The sequence below is a fragment of the Thalassophryne amazonica genome, chromosome 16, assembly GCF_902500255.1.
Source record: "Thalassophryne amazonica chromosome 16, fThaAma1.1, whole genome shotgun sequence".
NCBI lineage: Eukaryota > Metazoa > Chordata > Actinopteri > Batrachoidiformes > Batrachoididae > Thalassophryne > Thalassophryne amazonica.
The window spans coordinates 43,801,684-43,817,013 of record NC_047118.1 but is presented as its reverse complement, the minus strand read 5'-3'; the positions used below and the strand labels follow the sequence as shown (position 1 = coordinate 43,817,013).

The 15,330-nt window shown below is 42.1% G+C and overlaps 1 protein-coding gene across 1 annotated transcript in view; it reads right to left on the bottom strand.

Moving 5' to 3' along the window:
* Positions 1-15,330, bottom strand: part of tnrc18 (trinucleotide repeat containing 18) — a 121,086-nt gene that overhangs the window by 53,914 nt on the left and 51,842 nt on the right. The window contains exons 3-6 of the mRNA XM_034191350.1: positions 10,695-10,904; positions 10,276-10,466; positions 7,875-8,283; positions 6,001-6,978 (exon numbers count right to left, since the gene is read on the bottom strand). Of these exons, the coding sequence (XP_034047241.1) occupies positions 6,001-6,978; positions 7,875-8,283; positions 10,276-10,466; positions 10,695-10,904 (1,788 nt within the window). The remainder of the gene's footprint in view (positions 1-6,000; positions 6,979-7,874; positions 8,284-10,275; positions 10,467-10,694; positions 10,905-15,330) is intronic.

Genomic DNA, 15,330 nt, shown 5'->3' with positions numbered 1-15,330 from the left:
CCAGGAAAAAGACATGCTGTGGAGGGGAGCAGAGATCGATCACTAATGATTAAATGCAGAGTGGTGCATACAGAGCAAAAAGAGAAAGAAACAGTGCATCATGGGAACCCCCCAGCAGTCTACGTCTATAGCAGCATAACTAAGGGATGGTTCAGGGTCACCTGATCCAGCCCTAACTATAAGCTTTAGCGAAAAGGAAAGTTTTAAGCCTAATCTTAAAAGTAGAGAGGGTGTCTGTCTCCCTGATCTGAATTGGAAGCTGGTTCCACAGGAGAGGAGCCTGAAAGCTGAAGGCTCTGCCTCCCATTCTACTCTTACAAACCCTAGGAACTACAAGTAAGCCTGCAGTCTGAGAGCGAAGCGCTCTATTGGGGTGATATGGTACTACGAGGTCCCTAAGATAAGATGGGACCTGATTATTCAAAACCTTATAAGTAAGAAGAAGAATTTTAAATTCTATTCTAGAATTAACAGGAAGCCAATGAAGAGAGGCCAATATGGGTGAGATATGCTCTCTCCTTCTAGTCCCCGTCAGCACTCTAGCTGCAGCATTTTGAATTAACTGAAGGCTTTTTAGGGAACTTTTAGGACAACCTGATAATAATGAATTACAATAGTCCAGCCTAGAGGAAATAAATGCATGAATTCGTTTTTCAGCATCACTCTGAGACAAGACCTTTCTGATTTTAGAGATATTGCGTAAATGCAAAAAAGCAGTCCTACATATTTGTTTAATATGCGCTTTGAATGACATATCCTGATCAAAAATGACTCCAAGATTTCTCACAGTATTACTAGAGGTCAGGGTAATGCCATCCAGAGTAAGGATCTGGTTAGACACCATGTTTCTAAGATTTGTGGGGCCAAGTACAATAACTTCAGTTTTATCTGAGTTTAAAAGCGGGAAATTAGAGGTCATCCATGTCTTTATGTCTGTAAGACAATCCTGCAGTTTAGCTAATTGGTGTGTGTCCTCTGGCTTCATGGATAGATAAAGCTGGGTATCATCTGCGTAACAATGAAAATTTAAGCAATACCGTCTAATAATACTGCCTAAGGGAAGCATATATAAAGTGAATAAAATTGGTCCTAGCACAGAACCTTGTGGAACTCCATAATTAACTTTAGTCTGTGAAGAAGATTCCCCATTTACATGAACAAATTGTAATCTATTAGACAAATATGATTCAAACCACCGCAGCGCAGTGCCTTTAATACCTATGGCATGCTCTAATCTCTGTAATAAAATTTTATGGTCAACAGTATCAAAAGCAGCACTGAGGTCTAACAGAACAAGCACAGAGATGAGTCCACTGTCCGAGGCCATAAGAAGATCATTTGTAACCTTCACTAATGCTGTTTCTGTACTATGATGAATTCTAAAACCTGACTGAAACTCTTCAAATAGACCATTCCTCTGCAGATGATCAGTTAGCTGTTTTACAACTACCCTTTAAAGAATTTTTGAGAGAAAAGGAAGGTTGGAGATTGGCCTATAATTAGCTAAGATAGCTGGGTCAAGTGATGGCTTTTTAAGTAATGGTTTAATTACTGCCACCTTAAAAGCCTGTGGTACATAGCCAACTAACAAAGATAGATTGATCATATTTAAGATCGAAGCATTAAATAATGGTAGGGCTTCCTTGAGCAGCCTGGTAGGAATGGGGTCTAATAAACATGTTGATGGTTTGGATGAAGTAACTAATGAAAATAACTCAGACAGAACAATCGGAGAGAAAGAGTCTAACCAAATACCGGCATCACTGAAAGCAGCCAAAGATAACGATACGTCTTTGGGATGGTTATGAGTAATTTTTTCTCTAATAGTTAAAATTTTGTTAGCAAAGAAAGTCATGAAGTCATTACTAGTTAAAGTTAATGGAATACTCAGCTCAATAGAGCTCTGACTCTGTCAGCCTGGCTACAGTGCTGAAAAGAAACCTGGGGTTGTTCTTATTTTCTTCAATTAGTGATGAGTAGAAAGATGTCCTAGCTTTACGGAGGGCTTTTTTATAGAGCAACAGACTCTTTTTCCAGGCTAAGTGAAGATCTTCTAAATTAGTGAGACGCCATTTCCTCTCCAACTTACGGGTTATCTGCTTTAAGCTACGAGTTTGAGAGTTATACCATGGAGTCAGACACTTCTGATTTAAAGCTCTCTTTTTCAGAGGAGCTACAGCATCCAAAGTTGTCTTCAATGAGGATGTAAAACTATTGACGAGATACTCTATCTCCCTTACAGAGTTTAGGTAGCTACTCTGCACTGTGTTGTTATATGGCATTAGAGAACATAAAGAAGGAATCATATCCTTAAACCTAGTTACAGCGCTTTCTGAAAGACTTCTAGTGTAATGAAACTTATTCCCTACTGCTGGGTAGTCCATCAGAGTAAATGTAAATGTTATTATAAAATGATCAGACAGAAGGGAGTTTTCAGGGAATACTGTTAAGTCTTCTATTTCCATACCATAAGTCAGAACAAGATCTAAGATATGATTAAAGTGGTGGGTGGACTCATTTACTTTTTGAGCAAAGCCAATAGAGTCTAATAATAGATTAAATGCAGTGTTGAGGCTGTCATTCTCAGCATCTATGTGGATGTTAAAATCGCCCACTATAATTATCTTATCTGAGCTAAGCACTAAGTCAGACAAAAGGTCTGAAAATTCACAGAGAAACTCACAGTAACGACCAGGTGGACGATAGATAATAACAAATAAAACTGTTTTTTGGGACTTCCAATTTGGATGGACAAGACTAAGAGACAAGCTTTCAAATGAATTAAAGCTCTGTCTGGGTTTTTGATTAATTAATAAGCTGGAATGGAAGATTGCTGCTAATCCACCGCCCCGGCCCGTGCTACGAGCGTTCTGACAGTTAGTGTGACTCGGGGGTGTTGACTCATTTAAACTAACATATTCATCCTGCTGTAACCAGGTTTCTGTTAGGCAGAATAAATCAATATGTTGATCAATTATTATATCATTTACCAACAGGGACTTAGAAGAGAGAGACCTAATGTTTAATAGACCACATTTAACTGTTTTAGTCTGTGGTGCAGTTGAAGGTGCTATATTATTTTTTCTTTTTGAATTTTTATGCTTAAATAGATTTTTGCTGGTTATTGGTAGTCTGGGAGCAGGCACCGTCTCTACGGGGATGGGGTAATGAGGGGATGGCAGGGGGAGAGAAGCTGCAGAGAGGTGTGTAAGACTACAACTCTGCTTCCTGGTCCCAACCCTGGATAGTCACGGTTTGGAGGATTTAAGAAAATTAGCCAGATTTCTAGAAATGAGAGCTGCTCCATCCAAAGTGGGATGGATGCCGTCTCTCCTAACAAGACCAGGTTTTCCCCAGAAGCTTTGCCAATTATCTATGAAGCCCACCTCATTTTTTGGACACCACTCAGACAGCCAGCAATTCAAGGAGAACATGCGGCTAAACATGTCACTCCCGGTCTGATTGGGGAGGGGCCCAGAGAAAACTACAGAGTCCGACATTGTTTTTGCAAAGTTACACACCGATTTAATGTTAATTTTAGTGACCTCCGATTGGCGTAACCGGGTGTCATTACTGCCGACGTGAATTACAATCTTACCAAATTTACGCTTAGCCTTAGCCAGCAGTTTCAAATTTCCTTCAATGTCGCCTGCTCTGGCCCCCGGAAGACAATTGACTATGGTTGCTGATGTCGCTAACTTCACATTTCTCAAAACAGAGTCGCCAATAACCAGAGTTTGATCCTCGGCGGGTGTGTCGTCGAGTGGGGAAAAACGGTTAGAAATGTGAACGGGTTGGCGGTGTACACGGGGCTTCTGTTTAGGGCTACGCTTCCTCCTCACAGTCACCCAGTCAGCCTGCTTTCCCGGCTGCTCGGGATCTGCCAGGGGGGAACTAACGGCGGCTAAGCTACCTTGGTCTGCACCGACTACAGGGGCCTGGCTAGCTGTAGAATTTTACACGGTGCGGAGCCGAGTCTCCAATTCGCCCAGCCTGGCCTCCAAAGCTACGAATAAGCTACACTTATTACAAGTACCATTACTGCTAAAGGAGGCCGAGGAATAACTAAACATTTCACACCCAGAGCAGAAAAGTGCGGGAGAGACAGGAGAAGCCGCCATGCTAAATCGGCTAAGAGCTAGTAGCTACGCTAAGCTAGCGGATTCCTAAAAACACGCAAAGTGAATAATGTGTAAATAATTTAGAGGTGATTCAGTAGAAGGAGTGCTTTAGTTAAGGCACGTAAAGATTACACTGGGAAACAAATCGTAATCTAGATAACTAGATCAATCTAACTGCGCAGATTAAACAGCTAACAGATACAGAAAAACACCGCTGTGCTCCGGAACAGGAAGTGATACAATACCGCAGTGAGAGCCAACCACCAGTAGGCTACTACATACGAGGTCTGTTAGAAAAGTATCCGACCTTATTATTTTTTTCAAAAACCATATGGATTTGAATCACGTGTGAATCAGACATGCGTGAACCCTCGTGGGCATGCAAGAGTTTTTTCACGCCTGTCGGTTACGTCATTCACCTGTGGGCAGTCTTTGAGTGAGGAGTCGCCCACCCTCTCGTCGTTTTTTCATTGTTTAGGAATGGCTCAGAGACTGCTGCTTTGTTTGATAAAAATTTTTTCAAAAACTGAGGCACAACTGAGTGGACACCATTCGATAAATTCAGCTGGTTTTCGGTAAAAATTTTAACGGCTGATGAGAGATTTTGGTCTGGTAGTGTCGCTTTAAGGACGGCGATCTGCGCTTCGAGGCGGCAGCATCTCGCCGTTTCAAGTTGAAAACTTCCACATTTCAGGCTCTGTTGACCCAGGAAGTCGTCAGAGAACAGAGAACTTTCAGAAGAAGTCGGCATGAGGAGTTTATTCGGACATTCCATTGCTAACAGACATTTTGTAATGAAAGAACGTGCGGGCAGAGTCGCATGTCGGGCCGGACCCGACCGCGGGGGGGGGGTCGCGACAGGAAAAACACCTCCGTTGGAAAATTTTGATAAAGCAATGCGCGCCGTCTCGAGCAGCGTGTGAAACAAAGGAATTCAGCCGAGAGGGCTGGACCACATCTCACTCAAGGCCTGCCGACAGGGAAATGACGTCACCGACACGCATGAAAAAACTCACGCATGCGCATGAGGGTTCAAGCATGATTGGTGTAATCGCACGTCATTCAAATCCATATAGTAAAAAAAAATAAATAAATAAAAGTGTCGGTTTCTTATCTAATACACCTCGTACATTGATACAACTACTAGGCTAATTCAAAATATGTCACTGAAGCATTTTGGTAGATATGCGGGATATAAACTGAATGTACAAAACACTCAGATTTTGACTTTTAATTATGTCCTCCAAAAACTACTTAGCAAGAAACACACAATCACATTAATTGAGATTAGAATTCAAAATATTTGGCAAGTTTTACCAAAACACATATCAGTAGGAGAGATAAATTATGCCCCCCCCCCCACCCCTTAACGAAAACTAAAAAGACATTCAAAGATGGAATATATTTTCTTTTTTCTGACTAGTCACCTTTACTGATCTTACTTGTCTCTTTGCATTACTGTTTCTCTGAGAAATAGTAGTCGTGTACATTTTTTCTCTCCACAAAAATGTTTTTCAAGATCTTTTCAAGATACATTGTAAAAATCCTTGAACAGTGAAGCAAAGAGCTCAGTTTCTGTCTTGATATCTGCTTTTCTGTAAGCTGCTGTTTGAAAATGAAAAATCTAAAATATATATGTATCTCAATGAATCATAATGCATGTTAGACACTATAATGTTCCAGACCTTTGCTTGAGGAAATGTTCTTTAGCTGGACATCTTTTGAATTTTAATTGAACACCCATGTCTCAGATGCACTCACTTGGATTTGGCCCTTTGAAAATTTCAGTTTTGCATATAGTCTTCCCATTTTTATTACATAGTCTTTCAATTTTGCCTCATTTTCTTTAACCATCCTTTTCTCTTCCTGCTGCTCTTACCTTGCTGCCGGCTGGCGTGTTCAATCTCTTCCTGAGCCATTTGGCTAAGCAAGGCCATGCCCTCCAGAGCGACAATCTCCAGAGGTGCAGCACTGCAATCTGTACCCACAAGAAGATGTTCGGTCTGTGGAACGAGTATTGGGGCAGGAGGATCACTGAGGCTGGCCTGGGGCATCTCACTGGCAGCCAACAGGACGAGCATCCCTGCCATTGGATCCTCAGGACCAATGACTGGTGGGAGCAGGGGAGCAGACATGGGCGTAGGACAACGGGGAGATTCAGTGGCCCTTTCTTTTTGACTCTGCATGTTCACTGCTGTATCTGGCAGTCGCGGCTCACACACAATGCTGGTGGTCTGCTTTACCGACTCACACATCTGAGACAATTCCTGTCTGTCTGGAGCAATGCATGATGGATAAAGTATTCGATCCAGGTCCTCGATGACCTCCGGTTGTGGCTTAGCTTCTGGAAGTGGATCCAGTACAGGATATGCCGCCTTACATGAGAAAGATGACACTTCCCTTTTGATTTGGCCTTCTTCCTTCTCCTCCTCCTCAGTTCCTTCCTGTACCTCACATTGTTGGGATGGAGGACTAGGGACATGCAGAGGTAGCGGTTGAGACATAGGCTTGATTTCTCCCCCATCTCCCTCTTTGTCCAGGCTGGCAAAGACAGGACTGCAGTTTCGGTGAAGAGGCCTAAGCAGTTCTGGTGTCACATTGAGTCGTGGCTGCTCCAGATCATGTTGTTGTTTGATGGTAGACCCAGTCTTTAGTGGCTTTAGGCTTTGCAGCTTCATTTCTACATCCAGCCTCGCTGAACTGAGGTGGGCAGAGGGCAGATGGGCACCTGAATGTGGAGAATGGGAGCGGTTTGGAGGGTCTACGTTTGTCCCTGTAGACGTAGGGATGTGATAAGGTGGAAAAGGTGAGCCAAATGGGGCAGTGATGGATTGGTAAGGGTAACCTAGGGGGAGATCTGCAAAAGCAGAAGAATGCTAACATTAATGTTACTGGTGTGTTTCCTCACAAATCCATCAAAAAAAACAAACAAAAAAAAAAACTTTGCAGTCACACCATGCTTATTTCCACTGAAGCACATCAAAAACTCAAACACCAGCTAAGTACCAACAGTGCATTATTATAAAGGTGTTAGGACAATCAAAAGGATAATACAAATGCTTGTTGTGGCACACTACAATAGCCCTCATCACTTAGGGTTATAGTGTGTGGTACCCATGTGCCAACCCGGAAATACTCTGATGTCCAACACAAAAGTCGAACAGTTTCAGTGTTAGCTGGCATTAGCCAATAACACAAAAGTTTGTTAATTAAGGATGCTTGTTTGTCACAATACATGCAGACATTTACAGCACAGAGAAGGATACTTAAAGACATTCGCGGGTATATGAATGAAAAAAATCATAATGACAACTACAAAAAGGTAGAATTAGTTGAGCTTGCTAATAAGGTGGATAATGAGGTGGTGTTCCACCACAAGAAGCGGACGACGATTAGACAAATCCAAATATTGATCAGTTTTATGTGATGAAAAACCATTATGTTACAGTGAATTTCTTCTTTAAAAGTTCCATGAAGTTTCATCCGGATTTGACCGCTGCTGACTGCCATGAGAAGAAGACTGGACTTTGCAGTGTCGCACTGTTACAACACTATGAGGTGTGGTCCCTTCTGAAGATTGCATTGTGCATTCAGGTACCTCCACATTGACATATGAGTATAATGTGCTACTACCCTAACTGCGATAAGTGCTATTATTTCATTACAACAATATAAGCGCCCCTGGTTTTTCTATTTAACATGTTCAGTTACCATGTGGGTCAGCGGCTGATGACGGGGTTCCTGGAGACTCACCAGAGTAGACACTTTGAAATGTGGATGTAGATTTAGGCCCCTCTCTCTTCTCCCCTCTTCTCACCTCCCCTTCCTCAGCCACCTCCTGCTTCGGCTGACGCGGCGAGGATGGGGGCGGAGAAGCCGAGCGCGGAGAAGGTGGGTGAGGAAGGGGGGTAGGGGGGTGAGACAGCGCTCTCTGACCTTCCTCCGACTTCAGCGTGGTCACTGGTGATGGGAGCGGCAGTAGTGGGGTGAAGGAGGAGGTTGATGGAGTCGGCGAGCGGGAGGGAGGTGGTAGTTTACGGGGAAGTGGGATGGGCGAAGGAGATGGTGAGGATACGGAGGAGGAGCGCAGCTTGGAGTTGGCGTTCCGCTTGTCTGATTTGTCTTCCATCTCTGGCCTGTGCTCACTGGACTTTAAATGCTCCTGCAACAGAGACAGGTCGAGAGCAGTTTGTAGGATTTGTGTAGTGATGTCAGGCTGTCCTTCAAGGTCTTAAAGTAAATATGTGTCTTCACATCACAATTGCTATCCTCGTGCAGCTGCAGGATGTACTGTGTAATTAGCTTTTTTGTCTTAAACACGTGCACCTGTGCTGCAGCTCGAACAGAAACACACCAGTCTGCCTTCTCTCACATTTCCAGTTTCCTGCAACTTCAGCTCATAAGTGGTATGAATTTGGGAAAAGGCAAACAAGCTCTCCTACATTTGACTGCTTCATGAACCGTGGTTCACTCCTTTGTACATACAGTCAGTTCCATAATTATTACAACAGTGGGAATTTTTTTTTCTAATCATTATTTTTACAGCCAGTTTTATTTAGACAAGTCAGAGGATGAATACATGAACATTTCCAATTTAGGGAATATGTCTTCGACTATCATCAAGAAACAGTATGACACTGCATGTCAAATTTGTTGAAGGCTTGTATTATTATATTCTAATCCAATTACATTTTTTCCGTGAATTTGATTGGTTAATCGTGTGAAATTTCAGATATAATATCGGGGTAACGCTGGCAAAATATTCGACCGTTTCACATTTGGATGTATTACTCCGCACCCTGACCGGTGTTCTGAAGAGATGTCATTCCTGTCGAATATCATTCCTGTCCTCCACGCAACTGTGCACGCGTGCACAGTATTGTCAGGACATGGAATTGTCGATTTATGAGACGAGACGCACGATTCAACAGAATATCGGTCGCGCGCTGCTAGCTGTTAGCACTGTTAGCTGAGAGTGAGAGAAAGTCAATTACCGCCGCTGCCGCCAAAATGGGTGAATTTAAGCTACCATATGAAAGTATCAATGTGGATTCTGATACAGAATTACCGCTTCACATTTGTTGGAGCGAGACTGCCTCATGGTAAGCCTCGCCGTCCGAATTACCTACAGAAAAATAAACCCTGCAAACCATGGAATTGGATTAGAATGGGAATAATCCCCTTGTATCTGATGATTTGCAGACATTAGTGCTGTTATACGGTAAAGCTCAATTTGCGACCGTACAACCAGCATGAACGTCCGCAAATCATCAGACACAACAGGGTTATTCCCTAATTATATTATAGGCTTCTGTGGTTGTGACTGGAGAAAATGGGCACATGGAAACTTTTGTCTGTTGCATCATCAGTAATACGGATTCATAGTGAAAAGAAAAGAAAATCCAGTTGCACTTTGCCAGAAGGCACACAGGAGATTTGAACTTAGATTTGATCAGTTTTCATGTATTAAAGTCCTACTCTGATCCGGACACATGCAGCTGTTGATGTCATATAAACGTTCTACTGCATATATAAAATATAACTATATAAAATCTTTCACAGCATTTTCTGAGAAACTGCAATTTGCTTTAAAAGCAATGAAATAATGTCTCCTGGTATTGAATTGAAAATAATAATAAAAAAAAATCAGAAGGCTGATGGAAAACCTGCACATTCTTCACACTGCAGACATATCTGTGCCTGAGTGTAGCTTTTGAGTGTGCACAGTGTTTTGATTACAAAAACCTGTAGTGATCATTTGTTTCTTAGAATACTCCAACTTTTTGTTGAAAGGAAATGCAACTTCTTGTGTTTATTATTCTCTCACTCATAAACCACTCATTTACAATCACGGAACACAGTAACACCAAAGAGAACAAGAGAGTGAACAGTTTATTTTTTTGAACAAACACCCTTTTATGACTTCATCATGACCAACACTTATACCAATCAATCACAAATACTCATCAGCTGATGTTTGATTGGCGTGATCAATTCGTTGGACAGTGAATCGTATGCAAACAAACTTGTCTCTTTCAGCCAATGATTGTGGAGTAAAAAAGGTACTACAGTAACAACAGAGTGGATCTTTAAGTCCAAACTGCACATCATGAGTTAAATAAAGCCGGTGTGTCACAGGACAAATACCACTTACAACTAGCTGCGCATTCCGCTGTAGCTCCAGAACCTGCGCTGTGTGCTGCTGGATCATCAGAAGCTCGTGTTGTCGGAGAATCTGCTGCTGTGAGAGGAGCTGCAGTTGGGCCTGGGCCGCGTGATGGAGCGAGCTGCCTGTACCATACACCCCTGACCACACTGGGGCTCCACGCTCCAGGACATCGCCGCCTGCAGAGTCATGATTGACAGCATGAAAAACTGGATGAGGAACTTAATTTTGTGGAAGTCAACAATTCAAACATGTTGCTGGGGGCTAAAATCTTCTGCTACGTGAGTATGGTTGTGTTACAGTCCTACCACAGCCACACTTCAGTAAAACTAAATGTGGAAGCATACATTTGATTTTTTTTTTTTTTTTTTTTAATAATGAGCACACACAGACTGTAGCTTCCGTACCGTAGTGTGGCAGGTGTTCAGTGGGGATGACCATTAGCTGTCCAGATTGTGGGTCCCTGGCAAACTGAAAAGGAGGGGGAATGGAGCCTGGTAGGGAGGAGGGATAGCCTGGCTGGAGGCTCTGGTGGATTGAGGAGGGACCCAAGCCTGAATTGACGAAAACAGAAAGAGGGAAGACACAAGTAAATAAAAATGGAAAGATTAATGACACTGAAAACAGAACCAGAAGAGACTGTAAAATTTAAAAGATTCTATGATTGTGTTTTATTTGGTTTTAATGACTGTCGTATCTGCCATGGAAGCTATGCCTTTGCCTGGGTTAAGATCAGCCTAAAAGATTCCTAACAAATTTTCATGAAACAGTAAAAATATTTGCCAGTCCAACTATTTTTTAACCACATAACCTTAGCTAAGTTGCCACGGCAACAGATCAAGTAAAATTGCTCCAACTTCAGTCACATCCCTCAGTGTATTTTGGGTCTTGGAGCTCAGGGATCTTGGCCTTTTCAGACATGTCTGAAAAACCTCCAAAGGAATCTGATGTCCAGCAGACATCATAACCAGATGCCCGAAACACCACAACTACCTCATGAAATTTCAGAAACTCCACTCCACAAATATGCAGAGTAAAAGTGAAAAGACTTTCCTTCTTATTGCCGTCAAAGTCTGAAAAACTTTATTACCCTAGGAACTATGTTGGCAGCGGCATTAATCCCTAAAGGGTCTCTCACAATCCAAACTGTTCTCAGGTGTGATGCCAAAACTCAACTGAGAATTCAAAGATCCCTTAAAAATTGGCTAAAAAGTCTCAACTAAAGCCTCACCCAGAACAAATAAACCAGAGCCCCTTCCTGGAGCCAGGTGTGGGAGCAGAGTTCACCCGTGAGCACCTGGCCCTCTCTCCATATGTCCTGATCAGTCTCAACGCAAAGTAGTAACATGGAGGTGCTATTTTTTCAGCCAAGCCCCAAACTCTGGCCATCTGACATGAAGCACACCCAGATGTGGACAATCTTGCAGTTCCCTGAATGGCTGATTGAGGTTAGCTCCAAAGGCAAGTTAATTCCCACAGAAGCCCATGTTATAATCTCAAACTTTACAGGAGCAGTAAACATGTTTACAACCTGGTACTTAATAAATAAATAAATATTTTGGTCTCTATAGCTATTTCACCCTCCATGACTACTGTGGAGGGGGTTGAAGTCTGAGCAAAGTCCACAGACCCATGAACAGAAACCGCTAGCGGTAGCTATTAGCTATTGATGACCAACCGTGTCTGAACTTTCTGAGCATTTTGTTATAAATAGCTGTAGTAATCTTGCTCGGTGTGCAGTTAATTTTCCTAATGGACCATCTAAAAATTCTGTGCTCCAGTATTTCTATGGAGTGAAATTTTCATGTTATTTAACATGTTAGCACCATTAGCGAAGTCAGTAGGTATCAGTAGCTTGTTGACATTTGCTCTACTGTGACGCTATGGTTCTGGAGGCAATAACAGGTCATACTTTCTAATACCCACACCTAAGCCACCTGTCCAGTCCACAATAATATGCATTAATAAAACACCTGAATCAAGGTTAGCCTGTTAGCGTTAGCTTGTTAAGCAATGGAGGAGTATACAGGCTTCATTCATTCTGCCCAATTCACATACAATCTTGCCCACGCACCACCTCTTTACCCATTTATGGGTTGGCCAGGACTAATGGGAAGTAAACACTGACAACACAGAGACACCCAGAGCAACATTTTTGGAGTTTCAAAACCACTCTTCCGAAAATGAAGCAATAAGCAGAAATAAACATGTTTACAGCCTGGTACAAAAATCTCTAGACAGTTTTCTCCCTCATGACCAGTTATGCCGGTAACGTCTGACCACTTCTTTTAGTAACGAGTAATCTAACGCGTTAATCTTTCCAAGTCAGTAATCAGATTAAAGTTACTTCTCCATGTCACTGTGCGTTACTATTATTTTTCATTGTGGGTCGATAGCAGCATTAAACTTGGTCCGTGGGGAGGGGGTCGGGGTTCGACTGAACGTCCCACTTTAAGCGAGCTGTGAGCTTTTCATCCGCGGTTTTTTGCAGCTGCTCGACTCGTCCTCACCTCTTAATGGGCGGTGATCAGCACACCTGCACTGAGCTTTACGAAGACATTTTTATACTTTTTTCCTCCTTTATTTAGAATTCTGAGCTGAGCCACTCCGTATCGTCTCGTTAAAAACAGCTGATCCTCGGCGACGCATCAACAACTAACACTATTTTCCACTCAAATGCACCTAAACTCTCTTTCTGAGGACCACATGATGTGAAAATGCAATAAAACTTTCTTACCTGTAAATCTGGTCCTGTTTTCTGCATAAATAAATGTTATCCATTCTTTGTGCTCAAACGCCAAAGCAGGGGCGAATCCAGAGGGATGGGGGCGTGGGGGAGGGATGTGCCCCCCCACAACAGCCCTAGATTAAAGGTCCAGATTTGAAGCCGTTTTTTACTACAACTACTAATATTGCTTAAAATAATAATAATTTCGACAAGTAAAATGTTTAGAGAGAATTTAAATGTTAGAAAAATGTTAGAATTTAATAGTTACATTTATAAACAATGTAGGTTTGAAATTGCAAGTTTTACTGTTACAGTGCTGTCAACAGTTAAATATGAGGTCAAGAAAGAGGTCTTTATTTTACTTTTTATAAAACAAGTATTTATTTTCATTGAAGTAAAGAAAGGGTGACTATAAAGTGAGTTTTGGCAAAACAGGTATCATTGTCATGTTGACGTGGGTTGTTGTCGGCAGCTGGGGAAAGTAACTAAAAAAGTAACTAGTAATCTAACTTAGTTACTTTTACAATTGAGTAATCAGTAAAGTAACTAAGTTACTTTTTCAAGGAGTAATCAGTAATCAGTAATTGGATTACTTTTTCAAAGTAACTGTGGCAACACTGCTCATGACAACTGTACAGGGGGTGAATTCTTTTCTGACTTCTTAGTTTATGATGTTTTAAGCCATAAAGTTATGCCTAATTGAGGGTGTGGTCACTTTAAGAGACAGCAACTGAGCTGAACGACTCCGCCTCTTGTAATGACGGTAACTCACTGTCCACTCAATGTGGCTGCTAGATGCTGTGGTGAGTTGTGTCTGTCAATTTGAGCATTTTATTACAAACACTTGGAATAATATGGCTTGTGGTAGTGAAGTGTCTTAACGGTTCATCTAAAACGTCCCTGCTGCAATATTCGCACAGAGTGAAACTCTTGTGTTATTTAAGGCTGTATGCTACTGGTGTTGGTCCCTTTAGTAGCTATTGTAGCCTGGACCGTTGGATCCATTTAATGCACAATTACTGAGAAAATAAGCGGCACATAAGTTGATGTTCACACTAAGGAAAATTGTTGTGAGAACCACAGCACAAAAATACGATTAAATAAGTACCCGAAACAAGGTTAGCATGCCCCCCCCCAGGAAATTTTGAAGACGAAAAAAAAAATGCTGCAATTTGGTGCATTCTGAGAGCACCTTGGTCAGGTTTTCTTGGTTTAAAACACAGTGGAATTTGACTCATACTGGAACAAAATATGGCTCGTCTTGATTTCATTACAATGTATTTACTATCTGTAAGTATTGTCTGTAATAAGTTTCCACAAATGGGCTGAATGTCTGCATTAACTGACTTTAGTTCTGCTTTCATTGTTTTCATTCTACATTGACCAAATTCTAAGTGTGTCTTATAAAACAATTAATAATTGCACCCTTTCTGCTTTGAGTAAATAATACACTTAAAGGCATGATAACTATTGTCAATGAAGTCTTTTGCAACTTGTAAGTCATTTAAAACTGATGCAATAGCTAAATATATATATATACGAGGGCTGTCAATAAAGTTACGGTCCTTTTTATTTTTTTCAAAAACTATATGGATTTTATTCATATGTTTTTACGTCAGACATGCTTGAACCCTCGTGCGCATGCGTGAGTTTTTCCACGCCTGTCGGTGACGTCATTCGCCTGTGAGCACTCCTTGTGGGAGGAGTCGTCCAGCCCCTCGTCGGAATTCCTTTGTCTGAGAATTTACTGAGAGACTGGCGCGTTGTTTGATCAAAATTTTTTCTAAACCTGTGAGACACATCGAAGTGGACACGGTTCGAAAAATTAAGCTGGTTTTCAGTGAAAATTTTAACGGCTGATGAGAGATTTTGAGGTGATTCTGTCGCTTTAAGGACTTTTCACGGTGCGAGACGTCGCTCAGCGCTCTCAGGCAGCGTCATCAGCCTGTTCAAGCTGAAAACCACCACATTTCAGGCTCTATTGATCCAGGACGTCGTGAGAGAACAGAGAAGTTTCAGAAGAAGTCGGTTTCAGCATTTTATCCGGATATTCCACTGTTAAAGGAGATTTTTTAATGAAAGACGTGCGGACGGGTCCGCGCGTCGGGACGCAGCCGCCGCGACGCTCCGCCACAGGAAAAACACCTCTGTTGAAAGCCTTAAGGACAAGTTGGAACATGTCCTGCCTGTTAAACAATTTCTCATATACTCACTCCACTGAAAGCCATCAAAAGCCGCCTGGATTTTACAAATGGTTATCAACACGGAGGTGTTTTTCCTGTGCCGCCGCACCGCGTCGGCTGCGTCCCGACGCG